This window comes from Myotis daubentonii, chromosome 2 (assembly GCF_963259705.1).
Source record: "Myotis daubentonii chromosome 2, mMyoDau2.1, whole genome shotgun sequence".
Taxonomy (NCBI): Eukaryota; Metazoa; Chordata; class Mammalia; order Chiroptera; family Vespertilionidae; genus Myotis; species Myotis daubentonii.
In genome coordinates, this window is record NC_081841.1 from 22,199,000 (window position 1) to 22,221,973 (window position 22,974).

General features: G+C 42.7%; 1 protein-coding gene across 2 annotated transcripts; it reads left to right on the forward strand.

Annotated features, from left to right (window-relative positions):
• The first annotated feature begins 6,786 nt into the window (after positions 1-6,786).
• On the forward strand, positions 6,787-15,642 carry C1S (complement C1s). Of its 2 annotated transcripts, none has more exons than XM_059682105.1 (12): positions 6,787-6,952; positions 8,117-8,279; positions 8,518-8,725; positions 8,920-9,097; positions 9,948-10,073; positions 10,501-10,700; positions 10,898-11,051; positions 11,416-11,531; positions 11,939-12,017; positions 12,538-12,666; positions 13,373-13,447; positions 14,469-15,642. In XM_059682105.1, exons 2-12 carry the CDS (start codon positions 8,257-8,259, stop codon positions 15,266-15,268), a joined length of 2,088 nt encoding a protein of 695 aa, XP_059538088.1. In that variant the 5' UTR covers positions 6,787-6,952; positions 8,117-8,256; the 3' UTR covers positions 15,269-15,642. The 2 variants fall into 2 exon arrangements, with proteins under 2 accessions (XP_059538088.1, XP_059538087.1); XM_059682104.1 differs by having other exon boundaries at positions 8,202-8,279.
• Positions 15,643-22,974: the final 7,332 nt, after the last annotated feature.

Sequence of the window (22,974 nt, forward strand, 5' to 3'; positions counted from 1 at the left end):
GGCATAGGCCGGGCTGAGGGACCCCCCCCCCTGAGTGCACAAATTTTTGTGCACTGGGCCTCTAGTACAGGGGTCCTCAAACTTTTTAAACAGGGGGCCAGTTCACTGTCCCTCAGACCTTTGGAGGGCCGGACTATAGTTTAAAAAAATACTATGAACAAATTCCTATGCACACTGCACATATCTTATTTTGAAGTAAAAAAAAACAAAACGGGAACAAATACAATATTTGTATTTGCATGTGGCCCGCGGGCCGTAGCTTGAGGACCCCTGCTCTAGTATATACATAAGCACTAATCCCATTCATGAGGGCGCCACCTTGTGACACTTCACATTGGGTATTAGTATTCCAACACGTACATTTGGGGAGGACACTAACATTCAGACTATAGTAATTACTGTTCCTTTCCCACACTTACTTCCTTCTATTTCCGCCCCCTCTACATTCATGTTATTTTTTTCTGATATAGTTACACTTTAAAAAATGTTTTTCTTGCCGAAACCGGTTTGGCTCAGTGGATAGAGCGTCGGCCTGCGGACTGAAAGGTCCCAGGTTCGATTCCGGTCAAGGGCATGTACCTGGGTTGCGGGCATATCCCCAGTGGGAGATGTGCAGGAGGCAGCTGATCGATGTTTCTCTCTCATCGATGTTTCTGGCTCTCTATCTCTCTCCCTTCCTCTCTGTAAAAAATCAATAAAATATATTTAAAAAAAAAATGTTTTTCTTTCTTTTTCTTAAAAAGATTTTTTTAAACTGATTTCAGAGAGGGAGAGGGAGAGTTAGAAACATCAATGATGAGAATCATTGATTGCCTGACTCCTGCATGCCCCCTTTTGGGGATGGAGCCTGCAACTTGGGTATGTGCCCTGACTGGCATTGAACAGTGATCTCCTGATTCATAGGTCGACGCTCAGCCACTGAGCCACATAGGCCAGGCAACACTTTTTTCCCTTATGATTTTTCTACATCAAAAAAGTAGACCAGGGGGCACATGTAATACTTTCAACAATAAAGATTTATTTTTAAAAAGTAGATAAATAAACTATCACTCTTTAGCTTTACTGAACAGTAAATTAATGGGTAGTTTGGCAAGCATTGTTTGTAGCTAGAGTCTTTGATAATAATCTAGGTACACAGTATGTTGTAGGGGTGGAATTCTCCCCCTTACTCCCAATTTTAAAACAATTCTTTTTAAAAAAATAATTCTTTTTTAAAAACAATTCTTTATTGTTGAAAGTATTACATATGTTTCCTTTTTTTCCCCATTGACTCCCTCCAGGCCGCCCCTGCCCCCCACCCCAGGACCTTACCACCCTATTGTCTGTGTCCATGGGTCATGCATATATGCATACAAGATCCTTGGTTGATTACCTTCTACCCACCCACCTTCCCTCCAAGATTCTGCACTCTGTTCCATGATTCGAGTCTCTGGATCCACTTCGTTCATCAGTTTATTTTGTTACTTAGATTCCACACATGAGTGAGATTATGTGATACTTGTCTTTCTCCGATTGACTTATTTCACTTAGCATGATACTCTCTAGGTCCCTCCATGCTGCCTCAAAGGGTAAGAGATTCTTCCTTTTTACTGCTGCATAGTATTCCATGGTATAAATGTACCACAGCTTTTTTTTTTTTTTTAAACATTTTGTTGATTTTTCACAGAGAGAAAGGGAGAGGGATAGAGAGTTAGAAACATCCATGAGAGAGAAACATCGATCAGCTGCCTCCTGCACACTCCCTACTGGGGATGTGCCCGCAACCAAGGTACATGCCCTTGACCGGAATCGAACCAGGGACCCATCAGTCCCCAGGTCGACTCTCTATCCACTGAGCCAAACCGGTTAGGGCTACCACAGCTTTTTTATCCACCCATCTACTGTTGGACACTTGGACTGTCTCCCAATATTTCTTTATAAGACTACTTCTTGCAAGGAAGTCTGAGTTCTGAATAAGGTACAGAGCACTAGGGAGATTCTAGCTTTCATTTGTGAGTGCCTGGTTAAGGTAGGGAGTACTAAATTGGAAAATTCCTTTCTACATTCAGGGACTAAGGGGAAATTGGAAAGTCTGACCTTGAATTAATGTGGCTTGTTCACAGGCATGTGAGTGAAAAATTCTCAAATAATTACTGGGTGAGTTTCAAGGTGATATACTTATTGGGGCTCCTGGGACCAGTAGTATTGGAGGACACAAAAGAGGATCAGTGGTTATTGTTGGGAGAATGGATTGCCCTAGTGACATTCCTGATCTCTTCCTCAGTTGCACAGCCACATTTCTGGTTGATTATATGCTTACTTGTCAAACCTAACAGATTAAAGAAGAAAGACTTTGGGAATGTTAGGGGGGAAATGTTTCTACTACTTTTGAGAGATCTTTCCTGAGGGAGAGAGCTCCATGATATGACTCTTCTGGTCATTCTCCATTTCATCACTCACTGTGCCCTGGGGAGGTGGAGTGACTTAGCTAGCTGATACATAGGGAAAATAACTGGGGATGTGTTGCTCGGCTTGGCCCTTCTTCTGTGTACATGAACACATGTTCTCTATTTGGGCAGGTCTCTCCTGGCCTAGTGTTGCTTATATCTAGAAAGATAATTCTGGGGTTTAGTTAACCACCATTTGGTGTGTGTGTGTGTGTGTGTGTGTGTGTGTGTAATTATTTTTTAAAAAATAATTCTTGCCCTGACCAGTTTGGCTCAGAGCGTCGGCCTGTGGACTGAAGAGTCCCAGGTTTGATTCCGGTCAAGGGCATGTACCTTGGTTGCGGGCACATCCCCAGTAGGGGGTGTGCAGGAGGCAGTTGATCGATGTTTCTCTCTCATCGATGTTTCTAACTCTCTATCCCTCTCCCTTCCTCTCTGTAAAAAATCAATAAAATATATTAAAAAATAATTCTTTATTGTTGAAAGTATTACATATGTTTCCCTTTTCCCCCATTGAATCCCTCCAACCTGTCCCCGCCACCTCCCCCACCCCCGGCCCCAGGCCTTTAGCACCCTGTTGTCTGTGTCCATGGGTTATGCATATAAGGTCTTTGGTTGTTTACCTCCCACTCCCTCCCCCCCACCCTCCCTGGCCTTCCCTAGAGATTCTGCACTCTGTCCCATGCTTACATGTCTCTAGATCCACTTTGTTCATCAGTTTATTTTGTTACTTAGATTCCACATATGAGTGAGATCATGTGATATTTGTCTTTCTCCGATTGACTTATTTCACTTAGCATGATACTCTCCAGGTCCCTCTATGCTATCTCAAAAGGTAAGAGATACTTCTTTTTTTTACTGCTGCATAGTATTCCATGGTATAAACGTACCACAGCTTTTTTTTTGTTAATCCTCATCCAAGGATTTTTTTTGCTATTGATTTTAGAGAGAGTGGAAGGGAGAGGAACAGACAGAGGGAAACATCAATGTAAGAGAAACACATTGATTGGTTGCCTCCTGCATGCGCCCTGATCAAGGCCTGGGCTGGGGAGGAGCCTGTAACCAAAGTATGTGCCCTTGACTGGAATTGAACCTGGGGTCCTTTGGTCTGAAGGCCAATGCTCTATCCACTGAGCCAAACCAGCTAGGACACCACAGTTTTTTAATCCACTTATCTACAGATGGGCACTTGGGCTGTTTTCAGATTTTAGCTATTGTAAATTTTGCTCCTATGAACATAGGGGTGCATATATTCTTTCTGATTGGTGCTTCGGGTTTCTTAGAATATATTCCTAGAAGTGGGATCACAGGGTCAAATAGCAGTTCCATATTTAATTTCTTGAGGAAACTCCATACTGTTTTCCATAATGGTTGCACCAGTCTCCGTTCCCATCAGCAGTGTACTAGGGTTCCCTTTTCTTCACATCCTCGCCAGCATTTGTCATTTGTTGATGTTAGCCATTCTGACAGATCTGAGATGATACCTCATTGTCACTTTAATTTGCATCTCTCGGATGATCAGTGACTATAACCACCATTTGGCTTTTATATGAGCCCATGTCCTCTATTTTGACCTTTATTGCTATTTAAAAGGATACTTTGAGCTCTATTTGCTGCTTTTGTATTATTTTTCAGTTTCTCTAGAACTTGGAGTGGGAAGAGGGATGCTGTTATTCAGCCCCCTGAATGACCCTAACATTGTGAATATGATAATCATGACTCTATAGAACACTAATGATTATTTTCTAAAGTGTCCAATCATACCATTGTAAATGTGTTAGTTACATTTAATTTTAACACATAAGGTTCTACTTTTTGCTTTGTATGTCAGCATTATCACATCAGCTGGGGTTCAGATGACCCTGAGGGTGACAACAAGCACCACTGTTTTTATGAATCCCCATAATACTGAGCAGATTATATAACATGGCCCCTGTTCTTTCAAGACTGTCATTTAAAGTTGGACTTAAAGTCGGCTAGATATTCCTCCAACAAAAAGGGTTCACTTGGGAAAAAGAGAACTGCAATTGGGAACAGGCAGCCATGGCAAGTCATGTGCATCTTCACTAAAACAAAGAAGAGTACATTTTTTTATAGAGGGGAAGAGCAGTTAGGAGGACTGTTATAAAGAGGTCTCCCTGTAGGGCGTGAGAGCTCCCCCTACAGGCCTTCCAACTTCCAATCTTGGTTGAGGTCTCAATGAATTCTTTTACACACACACTGTTAGAGGTTTTGGCTTGAATTCTTGGTGATCTGGGAAAGGAAGTGGGACTCAGAGATGCCATTACATCTGTGATTTGTTGTCTCCTTCAGCTTTAGAGAGAAAAATAAAATATTTTACTTGGATGGCAAAATGGAAGGAAAGGAGACAAAACACACATGAGGGTGAGAGAGTCAAACTTTTCTCACAGTGTTGAATTCAGAAGTAAAAGGAGGAGGAGTCCTGGACAATTTGCTAAGACGCTCTCTTCTTTTCTTGCTGTACACGGGAGCTCTTGAGTAGAGTGATGCTGCTATTGCTACTGTTGGTATTTGGAGATGAACTTGTTGTTTATTTATTTAGGGCTTACTGAGTACCAGCTATACATTCAATGCTTAGCATGCATCCTCTTACTTTTTTAAAATAATATTTATTTTTTTATTGCTTAAAATATTACAAAGAGTAGTACATTTGTCTCCCCCCCCCCCCCCCGCTTGAGCTTCCCCCAGCCTCCCCTATCCCCCAGTGTCTTGTGTCCATTGGTTATGCTTATATCATGCATCCTCTTACTTAATCATGGCTACAGTGGGCCCTGACAATGATAGCTGGGTCTGAGGGAGGTGATATTATTGCCATTTTACACACGATGAAGCTGGAGCTCAGAGGGGTTGAGTAACTTCATAGGCCACACAGCCAAAAACAGGTAGGAAGTGATCTGAACTCACCGAGGCTCATTGAATCAACTATTTCTCAGGTACTCAGCCTTGTTTTTAGTTGTAAGCAACCGAAACCAACTATGGTAGATTTCAGCAGACGAGGAATTTGTTAGAGGGGCCCTGGATTGCTCGCAGAAATGCCAAGGGCTGGAGCGCCCAGCGTGGAAGCTTCTCAGCAGGAACAACAGTCAGAACATGGCTGCTCGGCTGCCATTGCCTTTGCTGTGTTCTAGACGCTTCAGCTTGCGATGCTTATTCGCTGGGGCTGGATTCTGGCTGCTGCTAGCAAGCACAACCTCCTCCTCCGTCTTGCTGCAGCCGCCACAGTCCCCAGAGGTTCCAGAGTCCCTGCTTCTTGGCGTGACTTCTTCTGGATTCAAAGCCTCGGCAGATGTCTCCGATGACGGAGGCGTGAGTGCCCGGCTGCGCCAGGGCTGCGAGAGTGGTGAGGGACACACTTCCTCACTTACGTCTTCTCCCCTGGGTGGTGGGCTTTGGTCCCCAGACTCATGATGAGGAAGTCCCCAATGTGGTGAAGACAGTCAAATGCTAGGCAGCCACAGGAACGACAAATGATCACCTGTCCAGCACTCATTTGGCAGCAAAACCTGACTGAACTGATGTGAAGTACCTAGTTTACAATGATAAGTAATTGCTAAATATAACATATGATTATAACTAAACTATAATTTTAGTTATCCCACTTACTGTGAGGATCAATCTGTTTATCTGCAAAATATTAATGTTTGATAACGGTGTGTTTTCGCAGGCCCTCAAGGGGAGGGAGAGGAAGAGGTGTTACCTAATATTGGGTCCATGTACTGCACTCTTTTTCTAAAAATTGTAAAATTCTGAATTTCGAAACATGTCTGTTCTCAAGGGTACTGGATAAGGGACTCTGGATTGCGTCTGAACTGGGGCTTGATTGGTGAATAGAATTTAGATGTTTGGAGATGTGGAGGGGGTTTTAGGAAGAGGAAAAAGCATCATCCCACACCCGCTTGGGTCTAGGTATGTCATTATCCAACCATTAAATATGCTTTAAAGGCAGAGAAGACCTGCATTACGGATAACTGTTTCCCCTTAATTCATGATTCATACACAACTGGAGGGTTGGGCTTTCTGGGTTTGGCTCCCTGCCCGCCCCCCCCCCCCCCCCCCAAGTATTAATCCCCTCCTTCTCCCACAAATCACCTGACTTCCCAGAAAACTCTGTAACACACCCTTTGGCTGAAAAAGAGCATTAGGCAATCGGTGAAATCCCCCATTCCTCCTTGCTCCCTCTGCAGCCCTGGATAGAGGAATCGTAGGCCTGAGAGAAGTATGCAGTTCTTGTTTCAAAAGCAGAGGGAGCTCTAAGATCAAGGCTGAGTTACCCTTTCCCTATGTCATGGTCTCCCAGCCCCCTCTTGTTTAGGTCAGGGAATTTCAGACATGCACTCTGGGGTAGAGAATCATATCACCAGAACCAGGACAGGGAGGCCGGCAGAGGTTCCTGCGGAGGGAGCGTCCAGGCCCCGTACTTCTCTCCTTGGGAGCCGGCAGGGCCGCCCAGCATGCCCACTGGCAAGAGAGGGGACTGACCCACTTGCTTCCCTCAGCTTCTAAAGGTAAAAACCTTAAAAACGAAGAGCAGAGCTTTGATGGAGGCAAAAAGAAAGCAGAAAACTTTACATACAAAGGTTTTGGGAAAAGATGGAGGGTTGGAAAGAGCAGAATCAAAAGAAGGCAAAAATATAGATACTGTAACCTATTTCTCTTAGGTACCTCATCCACCCTCACGTCACCCCACCTCATGTGCCTAGTACTGTTTTCAGGATTTACACCTGGCCTGCCCCCACCCCTTTGGCAAAACTTTTCTAGAAACGGTGGAAAGATGATAGCTTGTCTTTTTTAGTGAAGGGGGAAACCTTGCCTCCTGGAAAATTAATGTAGAAAATTGAGGAAATACCTTTCTTTTCCTTTTATGTTTATTGTCATCCAGCTACCCCTTTTCTCCTTCCCCACCCAACCCTGTCTCAGGCCAGTTCTCCCAAGGTCATTGCCTACTCTAGTGAAAGAAGCTCTTGCTCCATCAATGTTCATTGGGAGTATCAATAGAAATGCATGCAATAATAAATATAGCAAAGACAGCTGATTTGAAGTGATAGGGGGATCACTGTCAAGAGAGAACACGCCTTAGATGAATGGGCACAATGAGGAAAGACTCCTGAAAACCTGAGTGGAAATAGTGATCTTGTTCTGTGAGGGCAGGAGAGAGACTGATGAAGTTGGGGCTGGGATGGGGGGTGGGCTGGGGTGAGGGTGAGGAGGAGAACAGAGGAGGGAGAAAACTGGGATCAAGTACTCATTCTTTTGTGTGTTTTTAAAAATATATATTTTTATTGATTTCAGAAAGGAAGAGAGAGAGAGAGAGAGAGAGAGAGAGAGAGAGAGAGAGAGAGACATCAATGATGAGAGAGAATCATTGATCAGCTATCTCCTGCATGCCCAACATTGGGGACTTAGTTCGCAACCTGGGCATGTGCCCTTGACTGGAATCGAACCTGGGACCCTTTGGTTCGCAAGCCGATGCCCTACCCACTGAGCCAAACCATCTAGGGCTATACTCATTCTTTTGGAGAAAAACTTGGATAAGGTCCAGAGAGCAATGGGAGAAGGATATGATTTAGTTTTAGTTTAGAAAGTTAATTGAAGTAGAACCAGGGAGGGTGTGAGGAGATAGGGGTCACATGGTGATGATATAACTGTTTAACTGTGTTATTCTTATGAAGGTGACACTGACCACAGGTGACTCTCCAAAGCAGTTGCCTGTGTTTGTTAGACAAATACAGCTAGACCTGCCCCCATCCCCTTTAGCTCCAAAGTCCAGAGGTGCTGAGAGCCAGGTCCAAGACACGTGCTGCTCACCAGGATGGACAAATTGCCAACAATGTGGTAAGTGACCATGAGTCTGCAGAGATCTGCATAGACTCCATTCTCTTCATCTTCTTAAGAAAACAGCTCAGTTCTGAAGTCTGGGTTTTGGTTTGATCTATGCCTTTTTACTTTATTCCAACCTAAGATTCTCCTCCCCATATTGTGGTTCTTGTCTCTGTGACAAATGCTGGAGCTCTGCACTAGTCTTCTGTACCGGTGTCACCCCCTGCTTCATATGCCTTTTTTTTTTTTCCAGGTGCATTGTTCTGTTTTCTGTTTTGCCATGGGTTTATGCTGAGCCTACTATGTATGGGGAGATACTGTCCCCTAACTATCCTCAGGCATACCCCAATGAGGTAGAGAAAACTTGGGATATAGAAGTTCCTGAAGGGTACGGGATCCATCTCTACTTCACCCATGTGGACATAGAGCTGTCAGAGAACTGCGACTATGACTTTGTGCAGGTATATTATAATAAGCACCTACTGGATAGGACTGGGGGATCAAATGAGATGGAGGAGGGAGTGCCACAGGCATATGGTGAACTACAGCTAAATAGTCGTAAGGTGGTATGTGTTCTACTCTCCCTGTCCCCTTTTCTCTCACCTCTGTATCAAAATATTACCCTTTTCTAGCTTCTTTTTGACTCTTCTCTTAGATAATATCAGGAGGCATTGAAGAAGGGAAAATCTGCGGACAGAAGACCAGCAAGAATCCCAACTCCCCAATCGTGGAAGAGTTCCAAGTCCCATCTAATCAACTCCAAGTGATCTTTAGGTCAGACTTCTCCAATGAAGAGCGTTTCACTGGGTTTGCTGCATACTATGTTGCAGTAGGTAAGGCTCACCCTTCTCTATTGACTCATTGATCCAGTTAAAGGATTAGAAGCAGGATAGACATTGAGCAATGCAGTGAATAAAGAGTGTTTATAACTCTTACAAAGTGTTGACTTGCCTTGGATCCCTTTATGAGTTGCCTTTCTGAAATTCAAACACATGATCATAAGTTAGGAGTGATGATGATAATGTTAACAATAAATAATACACATCAATTTATTGAGAGCCATTATGAAGTGGGCACTGTATAAGGAAAGTTACTTATATTAATTTAATCTTCACTTCAACTTTCCAGGTAGGTATTATTATCTCCATTTAAAGATAAGGAAAGTGAGGACAAGAAAAGTTAAATAACTTGCCAAGACTCACACAAGGAATGTGTGATATTCAAACCCATTCAATATATGGCAAACAAACCTTCAAATTCTGTGTGCTGCTACACCTAAAATAAAGTTAGAACATCTCATAAAGCCAAACTATTAGATTAGACAGAAGTGCCATCATCATACAAAGTAATAAATGTACTAATTGTTTATCCCTGCAGAAGACATATCATCATGTTTAGCTTGTGGAGTATTTTCTTTGGAGCTGAAATGCTTGTTTGTGAGAAGGGCCAAGGGTCTCTGGCAGTGAGAGGTCCCTTATAGCTGTACAATCTTTAGGCACAACTTTGGAGTCACCTTTCAGGAGAGCAATATAGAATAATCCCCTGATGAAATGTGATTTACTGAAGGTCTTTAAACAACAGTTCTTTTTTTTTAACTTTTCTTGCCCTTGCAGTTTTGGGTTTAACCTCACTCTTCTTTCTAGGTCTATTGCCCTTGACCTCAATCTTTCTCTACTTTTGTAGATATTAATGAATGCACAGACTTTGCAGATGCCCCTTGTAGCCACTTCTGCAACAACTTCATTGGTGGTTACTTCTGCTCCTGCCCCCCAGAATACTTCCTCCATGATGATATGAAAAATTGTGGAGGTCAGTTTGGCATTGAACGGGTGCATAGTCCCTGAGATTTGGGTTGGCTTGAGGCTTCAGTTAAGGGCTTTAGCTATCCTTCAGCCTTGATTTGGCATCTATTCTTAGTTAGCTTAGAGTGAGGGCTGGGGGGCACAAGAGTGGAAGATGACAAGGTTACAGAGTCAAGTTAGTTAATTGGAGAAGAGAGATAGATGCCTTTGAAGAGTCTATCTGTGACTGTTCATAACTATGAAAGGCTCTATCACAAGCAATGTGATGGAAACCCAATAGGCACTGGGCATCTTTACTAATATTTATTGGGTGTATAATTGCTGCATATGGGCTCCAGTCAGGGACTGTCAGTTTATAAGAGGAATCATAGAAAGGGCAGGAACTTCTTTGCTTAACCTATATTTGATTTCCCCTTTTTCTTTTTCTCTCTTAGTCAATTGCAGTGGGGATGTGTTCACTGAACTGATTGGGCAGATCACAAGTCCCAATTATCCTAATCCATACCCAGAGAATTCAAGGTGTGAATATAAGATCCTGTTGGAGCAGGGTTTCCAAGTGGTGGTGACTGTGCGGAGAGAAGATTTTGATGTGGAACCAGCTGATTCAGAGGGCAACTGCGTTGACAGTTTAGTTGTGCGTGATAGATAATTAATTTTCCTCTCAACTCACACAGAGAGATTTCTTCTTGAAGATAAATTGTTTTTCCTCCTTTCCTTTCTCCCCCCCCCACCCTTTGTTTTATTTTATACTATTTTTATTTATCTCCCTTATTTTACCTCTTTCTTTTAGTTCGCTCTTTCTTCTGATTTCATTATGTTGTGTCCTTTCAGTTTGTAGCAAAAGACCAGCAGTTTGGTCCTTACTGTGGAAATGGATTCCCTGGGCCACTAAATATTGAAACCCATAGTAATGTTCTTGATATCATCTTTCAAACTGACCAAACAGGGCAGCAAAAGGGCTGGAAACTTCGTTATCATGGAGATCGTGAGTAATCTAAAAGTTGTGCTTTGGTTGGTTGTAAAAAGTCCCTGGACAATGTAAAATCAAAACAGGTAGATTGTTGTAGAGAGGAGTATCCTGATTACTCCCCATTACTCGGCAAGATCTAGACCTGTCAGTGGTTGCTAGAAATGCCTCAACGTCTAGGAATACTTCAACTGGACCCGTGAATGCAGGCAACTTGGGAGCGGCTAGTTAGTAATGCCTTATTATTTTAGATATCTCCATATTGGAATATTAGCAATCAGGATTGAGGATGACTGGATGATTTTACAAAGTGTGAGGGTGATGTAAATTGAACAGAGATTATCCACCTATTTGGTGAATTATTTTTCCTGTCCTTTCCAAGCAATCCCCTGTGCTAAAGAATTCACTGCCAATTCTGTTTGGGAGCCTCAGAAGGAAAAATATGTGTACAAAGATGTGGTGACGATAACCTGTCTGGAGGGGTTCGAAGTTGTACAGGTAAAGTACTGTTAGGGGTTTTTCCCTGGTCCCTAGGTGAGGGTGAGCATACTGGAATTGCCTTATTGTTACTGAATATTCTTGTTTGAGCAAGGTATAACACCTTTTCCCTACGCAGGACAGCTCAGGGTCTTCAGTTCTTCCTTGTGAGTCATAGAGCTCCTTGGCCAGCCTGGCATTCCTTCTGTGCCCACAGTCCTCCTGGGGCAGGGGAGCTGATATGCTGGGGCAAACTTGTCGTTTAGCCCCGACTCCTGGGTGCTTTGGGCTATTCTGCTAAGATGTCCCCGAGGTTTTTGTGGTGAGGATTCCTCTTTGATTTGAGGCCAGAGATTGATTCAATTTTTTTCATTTTAATTCCCCAAATCCCTCCTTATAAATTAATGGTGATGTCTATCTTTCTCTAGGGAAGTGGTAGCTTGACACATTTCTATTCTACTTGTCAAAACAATGGAAAGTGGAGTAATTCCAAACTGAAGTGTGAACGTATGTATCTCTTTAAAATGGGACTTTTTTTTTCCCCCCTCCCAAAAGGCATTGAAAGATCAGCACATCAAAATTCACATGTATGGTTTCCTTTCAGGCTTGTGAGAGTGGGTTGGGTTTTTAAAGGGAAGCCATCATAAAGTCCCAACTCTGATGTGGTCCCAGGACAAACTGGCAGGTTTCTTTAAAAAAAGAAAAAAAGAAAAAAAGAGGCTTGGTAGAGTTAATAGCACCCGATGGGTCCATTCCTGGTTCTGCGGGGGCTTCTACCAACCACTGAGAACCAGGTTCTTCCTTGTAGCTTTCAAGGGTCTAGAATGAATTGGAAGGAGTGAGTGATACCAGTTGGACAGCATGGCTACAGAGAAGCTGGCGTGGAGAATCATTCCAGGTGTACTTATGGATGTAGGAGTGGGGCAGAATGAGGACATGGCTGTGAGGATGGAACTGGTCTAATGACCAACGACTTCCTGGGAAGGGTGTCTATCCTGACCATCACTCTCCTGCCTTCCTCTTGTAGCTGTGGACTGTGGCTCTCCTGATCCCATTCCGAATGGTAAAGTCGAAGAACCAGAAGATACTTTATTTGGTTCTGTTGCTCGCTACACTTGTGAGGAGCCATATTACTACATGCAGAATGAAGAAAGTGGTAGGTTTTTTTTTGACTAGAGAAAAGAGAGAGAAAGGGTGAGAGTGTTGGACGGTGAATAGCACAATCTTGCTGTGCTGGAGAGAGTTTGGAAAGAAATGAAGGCGATGAGATGGATCTGTCCATACTCTTGGCTTATTCTAAAGATATAGTTGTGATACAGGGCAGGGTAGGTTCCATAGGATTATTCATAGTGAATCATAGAGATCACTTGGCTCAGCTTGTCAACTAGGCAGGAGTTCCCCTACAATACCCATCTTTATGTGAGGATCCAGTGTTTGACCAGTTATTTAATGTAGAACCACAGGAGTAATGCCTCCAGCTTCAAGTCACCATGGTATGATGACTGGCTTTCTTGATGGAGAGGCCATGGTAGTGATAGAGGAAGGACTGGATGAGACATTGTATGTTCCACTTCATTGCTTTAAATTAAATTAATTGATTAAAATTTTGTTCCCTCTTGAAGCACCTTCCCAATCACTGCCATAACCCTCTTCCTTCCACTTTGGAGACTATTCTTTTCCCTCCCTAGGCAGGATAGAGGTCAGAGAAATTGTTTGGAAGATGTTATCAAGATTTTTTTCTAATTTATATGACCCAATCTCCTCCTCAAATCCCAGAGAAGTTGAGGTTCTGAATGAAAGGGGGGAATCGAAGATAGAAGATACGGTGGTGAGAGTGTCCTGTGTCTCTTGTGCTATTCCAGGCGAGTATCACTGTGCCGGAAACGGGAGCTGGGTGAATGATGTGCTGGGCACAGAGCTGCCACAATGTGTTCCAGGTAATCAGGGCTCAGGCTTGGGTAGAAACCATAGCCACTGGTACAGGTGAGTGGGGTCAACCTCTGAAAGTAGCTGTAATCCTTCTGTGTTAACAATCTGGGCCTACCAGAGTGTAGCTCAGTGAGGTAAAGACAATAAAAAAAATGAGGGGTTGCAGACAGATCGGAGTGGAGTAGGAGAAGGCTCTCAGGCAAAGCCAAGATAATAATGATTCTGGTAGTAACAACAGTGTTACTATGGCCTGAGCTAGTTAATTGAATTTATTACCTCATTCAAGTCCTTGCAACAGCCCTATGAGGTAGGTATTATTAGTCCCATTTTACAGATGAATGAATTAAGTGCAAGCTCACAAAGTTAGTAAGGGGTAGGGGTAGGCTTCGAACCCAGGTCTGAGGCCTAAGCCTGTTATGCTCAACTCAGAGTCCATCAGGCTGACTAGTGAGGGATTTAGGTAAGACAACTTTACCTGAAATAAATTAATTTTTAGTAATACTGGGCAATGGCAAGTGATCAAACCTAGAACCAATCAATGGGGAATGAAATGAAAGAAGAGAACCCTCCCTTTGCCCTATTTCCATGGATCTCTAGGAGGGACGCAGCTATAATTAGGACTTCAGTAAAGAAGGTGATAGCTTTTGATTTGAGCATAAGACGAAGGTAGAATGTTTGCCTCTCCTACTGTCTGTATGAGGAAAGAGTTTCCCAGCCTGGCTCCCAGGGATGAGGCCTACGGGGCCATGAGTCAAGTTGTCCACAGCGTGAAGCAGTAGTAGTTCACACACTGCCTCAGTTTACCCAGTCTTTCCCATAGCCTGTTTGTAGAATTGGCAACATGGGATGTTTAGTGCTTAGGTATGTTCAGAATGAGTCAAGTACGAAGATGGTTGACCAAACACAGGGTTGGCTATATTGTGCTAGAGAACTCTGAAACCTGGCAGGTTTTTAAATGGTTGGAGGACTTGTAGGAGGCTAGCAATCTATTTCCTGCTCCCTCCTAACCTTGTTCTTGTTCCTTCCTAGTCTGTGGAATTCCCAGTAAGCCCTTTGAAGGAACACAGAGGATATTTGGAGGGTCTTTTGCAGATATTGAAAATTTCCCCTGGCAAGTCTTCTTTGCACACCCACGGGCTGGTGGGGCTCTCATTGATGAGTACTGGGTGCTGACAGCTGCGCATGTTGTGGAGAAAAACCGGAACCCAGAAATGTATGTTGGGTCTACCTTAGTGAATCGTGAAAGACTGACAAATTCCCAGATGCTCATTCCTGAACGTGTGATTATTCATCCGGGTTGGACCTTCCTAGACGACCCGGACACACGGAAGAATTTTGACAATGACATTGCCCTGATACGGCTTAAAGACCCAGTGAAAATGGGACCCACTGTGTCCCTTATCTGCCTGCCAGGCAACTCCTCAGAGTACCACCCCTCAGAGGGAGCCATGGGACTGATTTCAGGCTGGGGCAGAACAGAAAATAAAAATATTGTTTTAAAGCTCAGAGGGGCAAGGCTACCCATTGCTCCTTTACAAAAGTGCAAGGAGGTGAAGGCAAAAAAATCGGGAGTGGATGTAAAAACCTACGTTTTTACTGATAACATGATCTGTGCTGGAGATCAGAAAGGTGTTGATAGCTGTGAAGGGGACAGTGGTGGGGCCCTTGTTCTACAGGACCCCGATAAAAGTAATCCCAAATTCTATGTAGCTGGCTTGGTGTCCTGGGGCCCCCAATGTGGGACCTATGGGATCTACACAAAAGTGAAGAACTACATTGACTGGATAAAGAAGACTATGCAGGAAAATAGTACCCCCAGTACAGACTAATCCACACATATTCCACCAGCCTTTCCAAGGGCTAGGACCAATCTGTTGCTTTCTGTCCTTCACACCTATGATTTAAATAAAACTTGGGTGTAGGTATACATGGCTGGAGGTAGTGTTTGATCATGACATAGTATTGATCGTTCAGTGTGATCTAAATCTGTGGATAACAACATGAGAAGGGCACTGCTATCTTGCACTATTCCATAGGGAGTCCCCTTTCTTGATAATTACCTGGTGTTACAGTTCTGACTCTGAAATTTATTGTTGGGCATACCCTTGATTTATTTGTTTCCCTTTCATCTGTCCAAAGTTCTACTTACTCTATCATTCTCAATGTCTACTATCTACTTGTAATAAAGCAGGTTTATAACCCAGTTCTGGCTGACTTGTCTTATTCCACATCAGGACCTCAGCACCATAGAAGGAGAGTGTGATGAGAAGGCTGTTGTGTCATGGAAATCCAGACATCTAGCAGCATATATATATATATATATATATATATATATATATATATATATATACTGGAGGCCCAGTGCACGAATTTGTGCAATGGTGGTGCCTGTTTGGAGGAGGAGACAGCTGGAGGTTGGCTGGCCTGCCACCCCGATCAGGGCTATCAGGGCTATCAGGGCTGGGCTGGCTGTGAGGAGGAGCCGTGGGAGGTTGGCCGGCTGGCCCCACCCCCTGATCTGACGGTTTGCTGGCCACAGTGGGCATGATAGCAACTGGTCATTCTGGTCTTTATAGTATTCTGGTCGCTTGCTTTATATATATATATAAATATACATATCTACATATATTTCTAGCAGCTAATATTGAATTGCCATGAAAATGGGGAATTCAGTTTTTCTCCTCTCATTTAATTAAAATATACTGAATATTATGGACTAGCATGAACATCGTCAACACTAGATATCATATTTGAACTCATTAAGCATACTTGAACCTCATTGAGAAGTCCACATAGCAACAGTTAGAATTGGCTGTTTAAGTATAAAAATTTGAGGTATAAATTGTTTCAATATGTCTCCGGATTAATTTTCCTTTAGTACTCATTTGTATAATACAATATTATGACCGAATGAAAAAGAAAAAAAATTCAGCATGCTCTTATTTGCTTTCCTGTGGTTTTGGTCAATTGGTCAGTCAAGCAACAATGTCATCACTGGATGGAACTCTGTACCAAGAAGTTATAGCAAAGCCCCCATGAGGATAAACCTAAAGACTCTCTCTTCTGCCGAAACCGGTTTGGCTCAGTGGATAGAGCGTCCGCCTGCGTACTGAAAGGTCCCAGGTTCGATTCCTGTCAAGGGCATGTACCTGGGTTGCGGGCATATCCCCAGTAGGAGATGTGCAGGAGGCAGCTGATCGATGTTTCTCTCTCATCGATGTTTCTAACTATCTCTCTCCCTTCCTCTCTGTAAAAAATCAATAAAATATATTTTAAAAAAAAGACTCTCTTCTATTTCTTTTCCAAGGGAATGGAAAAAAAACAACCCCATAAAACTCCTCCTGCCCCCTAAATGATTACTGATGAAAAATAACCACACAATAGAGACTAGTAGTTTTTAAACAGAGGTCGGAGAGCTATCTTAGGTGGCAGTTGCTCTAACAGGGTGTCTTATGAAAGCTGTAGACTAAGAGTAAGAATTTTGGAGGACTCTGGTCTGTTTAATGTGACGCATAGCTTTCAGGAGAACAGTTTTTTTGTGTTTTGTTTTTGTCAGAAGCTAAAAGGGGTGTATTTAGAGCCCATTAAAAAAAAAAAAAGGGACTTTGATCTCCCATAGACCAAAAGGGCTAAATTCCACAACTGACCTTAGATTGGAGGTTAACACATGATGAAGTAATCAGAACTCGATCGAAGGGTCTGAAGAATCAAAGGGGAATTATAATAGGGAACCTCTGGAAAGAGTGTGTCAAGCCATTTACATTATTTCTTAACTGTAGAAGTTGAACCCCCACATGTCTGTCATTACATGTGCAATGGAATTGACATTGTACCCTGGACTACAGTGTTTGGGGTGGGAAGAGGGGGATTCCTCTAGAGAAAAAAAGAATTGGAAAAATATTAAGGTTAAGAAACATGCTCATGATGTAGAAATTTTCCTTCTTTTTTATAATTGGCTACTAGAATCTGACAAGTATCAGAAAAAAGAAGTCTTCCCCCACCAGAGAGAACCTTCAGTCTAGTTGGGTTCTGGTGAAAGAATTTCCTCTTCACAGCTGCGCTGTACAGTGGAATGGCTGTGGTTTTTGCAATTCCCTGGGTGAATGGCAGGGAGGGTTTCTAAATGAATCATCATCAGAGACTTCAGAGCTGGGAAGGGCTCATCACCAAGGCCTCGAAAATCATTCATTGTGGCTTGAAGGGTATCAATGATACTGCTTGGCAAGTCACTTGGGAATAATATGTGTCTGTTTCACCTGAAATTCAGGAAAGGACTTATTTTCTAAAGCAGGTGATTTGTCACATTTCTTTGGTCAGAAGAAAATTGACTGGTGGGTCAGCCCCTCATGCCAGGGAGAAAAGAAGATGCCCAGAGGCCAAGAGGACTTGATAGGAAGGAACCCAGTTAACACTGGACTAGTCCAGCATTTTGTGACTCTAAAGTTGCTTTTATTGTGATTTCCTAAAATCAGAAATATATTCTGTGGTAATGTGACTTTATGCTTTCTGCATATCTATTCTTTTGTTTAAATTAAAAATATGAGAAAGCCATATTTTCAGCTTTATTGAGATGTGATTGAAATAAAATTGTTAAGATATTTAAAATTTACAATGTGATGATTCGATATGCATACATATTGTGAAAGAATTCCTTTCATCAAGTTAGTTTACACATCTGTAACCTCACATATTAACCCTTAAAAATTCTTTTTTGTGGTGAGAACATTTAAGTTCTACTTTCTTAGCAAATTTCAATTATATAATACTAGTGGCCAGGTGCATGAAATTCGTGCATGGGGAGGGTGTCCCTCAGTCTGGCCTGCACCCTCTCTAATCTGGGACCCCTCGGGGATGTCTGACTGCCAGTTTAGGCCTGATCCCACAGGGATCACCTGCCTGCCAGCCTGATTGCCCCCTAACCATGAACCTGCCGGCCTAATTGATGCCTAACTGCTCCCCTGTCAGCCCGATCACCCCCAACTGCCCTCCTCTGCCGGCCTGATCTCCCTCAACTGCCCTCCCCTCCTGGCCTGAATACCCACAACTATCCTCCCCTGTTGCAACCCACCTCCTCTGCCAGGACCGGCCTCCTCCGCATGCTGCGCAGACTCCCAGGCCTCACTATGCAGAACAGATGCCAGACCCCACCTCCGCTGTGCACATGGCCACCTTGTGGCAGCCATCTTTGTGGCACCATCTTGTAGTGGCCATCTTGTTGCGGCCATCTTGTGATGACGTCCCATGTGAGGGCCACCTAGGCTTTTATTAGTATAGATAGTATTACCACATATAGTCATCATGCTGTACATTATATCCTCAGATCTTATTCAGCTTATAGAAAAAATTTATGACCCTTTTACCGACTTCTCCTTGTTTCCCTATCTACCCACCCGCAGCAGCAACTTTTCTATTCTCTATTTCTATGAGTTTGACATTTTTTCTTTAAAAAGGATTCAACATGTAAGTGATATCATGCAATATTTGCCTTTCTCTGACTGGCTTATTTTACTTAACACAATGCCCTCCAGATTTACCCATGTTGTCACAAATGACAGAATTTTCTTAGTTTTTAAAGGTTAAGTAATATTCTATCCTATCTAACAAAAGGGTAATATACAAATCAACCCAATGGTGGAACAACCGGTTGCTATAACATGCACTGACCACAAGGGGGCAGTCGCTCAATGAAGGAGCTGCCCACTGGTGGTCAGTGTGCTCCCACAGGGAGAGCGCTGCTCAGCCAGAAGCCGGCCTCATGGCTGGTGAGCGCAGTGATGGTGGCGGGAACCTCTTCTGCCTCCAGAGCAGCATTAAGGATGTCCAAAGGCTTAGGCCCACTCCCTGCTGGCAGTCAGACATCCCCTGAGGGATCCCGGACTGCAAGAGGGCACAGGCCAGCCTGAGGGACACCCCCCCATGAGTACACAATTATCATGCACTGGGCCTCTAGTATATATATAAAATTAAATGTATATACTTATATAATGTATTTTACTGATCCACTCACCTGTTGACAGACACTTAGGTTGTTTCCATATCTTGGCTGTTGTGACTAATGCTGCAATGAACATGAGAGTATAGGTATCTCTTTGAGATAATGCTTTCATTTCTTTTGGATATATACCCAAAGTGGGATTGCTGGATCATATGACAGGTTCTATTTTTAACTTACTGAAAAATCTCCATACTGTTCTCCATAGTGGCTATACCAGTGCACATTCCCTACAGCAGTGTACCAGGGTTCCCTTTTTTCACAATCCTTACCAGCATTTATATCTTGTCTTTTGATAATAGCCATCCTAACAGAGGTGAACTAATATTTCATTGGAGTTGAATTGGCATCTTCTGGATTATTAATGATGCTGAGCATCTTTTCATGTACCTATTGGCCATTTGTATGTCTTCTTTGGAAAAATGACTTTTCAGGTTCTTTGCCCATTTTTATTTTATTTTATTTAAAAATTTTTTTTTATTTATTTCAGAGAGAGAAAGGGAGAAGGGGAGAGATGGACACATAAATGATGAAAGAAAATCATTGATCAGCTGCCTCCTGCACACTCCCTTCTGGGGATGAAGCCTGCAACTCGGGCATGTGCCCTTGATCGGAATCAAACCCAGGACCTTTCAGTCCATAGGCCAATGCTCTACCCACTGAGGCAAACCAGCTAAGGCATGCCCATTTTTAAACTGGGCTGTTTCCTTTTCTGCTATTGAGTTGTATGAGTTCCTTGTATATTTTGGATATTAGCCCCTTATTGGATATGTGGTTTGAAAATATTTTTTCTCATCTGGTAGGCTGCCTTTTCATTTTGTTGATGGTTTTCTTTGCTGAATAGAAACTTTTAATATTTTTTATTTAAAATTTTTTTCTTTATTGTTTGAGGTATTACAAATGTGTAGAGCAGAAGCTTTTTAGTGCAATGTAGTCCCACATGCTTATTTTTGCTTTTGGTGTCAAGTAAAAAAAGTTATTTATTAATTTTTAAAATATATTTTATTGATTTCAGAGAGGAATAGAGAGGGAGAGAGAAATAGAAACATTAATGATGAGAGAGAATTATTGATTCTCTGCATGCCCCACACTGGGGATTGAACCCACAACCCAGGCATGTGCTCTGACCGGGAATTGAACCCTGACCTCCTGGTTCATAGGTTGGCGCTCAACCACTGAGCAACATTGGCCAGGCAAAAAAAAAAGTTATTGCCAAGACCAATGTCAAGGAGCTTAGCCCCTATGTTTTCTTTTAGGAGTTTTATGGTTTCAGGTCTTACACTCAAATTATTAAGATTAAATAACTTTTTTGTTGTTGATTTTTGTGTATGGTCCAAAATAGGGCCTAGTTTAATTCTTTTGCATGTGGCAATCCAGTTTTTTCAAAACCATGTACTGAAGAGATTACCCTTTCCCCATTGTATATTTTTGACTCTTTTCTCAAAAATTAGTTAACCCTATATATGTGGGTTTATTTCTGGGCTCTCTATTACGTTTCATTGATCAGTGAGTCTGATCAATACCATACTGTTTTGATTACTATAGCTTTGTAATATAGTTTGAAATCAGGAGGTGTTATGCTTTCTCTTTGTTCTTCTTTTTTAAAAAATATTTTTATTGATTTCAGAGAGGAAGGGAGAGGGAGAGAGAAATAGAAACATCAATGATGAGAGAGAATCATGGATCAGCTGCCTCCTGTCTGCCCCCGACTGGGGACTGAGTCCACAACCCAGGCATGTGTCCTGACCAAGAATCAAACCATGACCTCCTGGTTCATAGGTTGAAGCTCAATCACTGAGCCATGCCAGCCTGGCTGGGGTTGTTTTCTTCACTTTTTTATTTTATTTTATTAAAAAAATCTTTATTGTTGAGAGTATTACAGATATTCCCTCTTGGTTCCCCCATTGCCCTTCTCCACCCAGTTCCTGCCCCATCCCAGGCCTTCACCACCCTATTGTCTGTGTTCATAGATAATGCATATATGCATATAAGTTCTTTGGTTAATTTTTTCCTGCCCCTCCTCACCCCTTCCCTCTGAGATTTGTCAATCTGTTTCATGCTTTCATGCCTCTGATTCTATTTTATTCAGGTTATTTTGTTCATTTTATTTCTTGTTTATTTATTTTGATTTTTTAGATATAATTGTTGATAGATATATATTTGCTGCCTTTTTATTGTTCATATTTTTTATTTCTTTTCTTCTTCTTCTTCTTCTTCTTCTTCTTCTTCTTCTTCTTCTTCTTCTTCTTCTTCTTCTCCTCCTCCTCCTCCTCCTCCTCCTCCTCCTCCTCCTCCTCCTCCCTTTTCTTAAATTATACCCTTCAACATTTCATGTAATACTGGTTTGGTGGTGATGAACTCCTTTAGCCTTTTCTTATTTGTGAAGTTTTTATCTGTCCCTCAATTCCAAATGAGAGCTTTGCTGGGTAGAGTAATCTTGGTTGTAGGTTCTTGCTATTCATCACTTTGAATATTTCTTGCCACTCCCTTCTGGCCTGCAAAGTTTCTGTTGAGAAATCAGCTGACAGTCATATGGGTGCTCCCTTGTAGGTAACTAACTGCTTTTCTCTTGATGTTTTTAAGATTCTCTCTTTGTCTTTAGCCCTTGGCATTTTAATTATGATGTGTCTTGGTGTAGATCTCTTTGGGTTCCTCTTGTTTGGGACTCTCTGTGCTTCCTGGACTTGTAAGTCCATTTCTTTCGTCAGGTAGGGGATTTCTTCTTCAAACAGAAGAAATGTGAACGTTGGTATGCTTGAAGTTGCCCCAGAGGCTCCTTACACTGTCTTCATATTTTTGGATTCTTTTTTTTCTCTCTTCTGATTAGGTGTTTTTTTGCTTCCTCATATTCCAAATTGCTGATTTGATTCTTGGAATCCTCTACTGTTGAATCCCTGTACAGTATTATTTATTAGAGGCCCGGTGCATGAAATTCATGTGTGTGTGTGGGGGGGTTCCTCAGCCTGGCCTGCACCCTCTCCAATCAGGGACCCCTCAGGGGATGTAATATTCTAATCCAGAACTGCTGGCTCCTAACAACTCACCTGCCTGCTGACTTGATCCCCCTAACTGCTCTCTCCTGCCAGCCTGATTGCCCTAACTGCTCTCTCTTGCTGGCCTGATCCCCCTAACTCAGGGGTCCTCAAACTTTTTAAATAGGGGGCCAGTTCACTGTCCCTCAGACCGTTGGAGGGCTGGACTATAGTTAAAAAAAAACTATGAACAAATTCCTATGCACACTGCACGTATCTTATTTTGAAGTAAAAAAACAAAATGGGAACAAATACAATATTTGTATTTGCATGTGGCCCGCCGGCCATAGTTTGAGGACCCCTGCCCTAACTGCCCTCCCCTTCCGACCTGATCCCTGTAACTGCTCTCCCCTGCCGGCCTGATCCCCCTCACTGTTCTCCCCTGCTGGCCTGATCCCTAACTGCTCTCCCCTGCCAGCCTCATTGCCCCTAAGTGCCTCTGCCTTGGCCCAGCCACTATGGCTTTGTCCAGAAGGATGTCTGGGAGACGTCCGGTCTAATTAGCATATTA

What these genes read in the sequence shown, in the direction of transcription:
- C1S (XM_059682105.1), top strand. Translation starts at nt 8,257, where the DNA reads ATGGACAAATTGCCAACAATGTG. An exon ending in TGCATACTATGTTGCAGTAG is followed by an intron (nt 9,098 to 9,947) that starts GTAAGGCTCACC and finishes CTACTTTTGTAG; the next exon opens with ATATTAATGAATGCACAGAC. An exon ending in GCTGCCACAATGTGTTCCAG is followed by an intron (nt 13,448 to 14,468) that starts GTAATCAGGGCT and finishes GTTCCTTCCTAG; the next exon opens with TCTGTGGAATTCCCAGTAAG.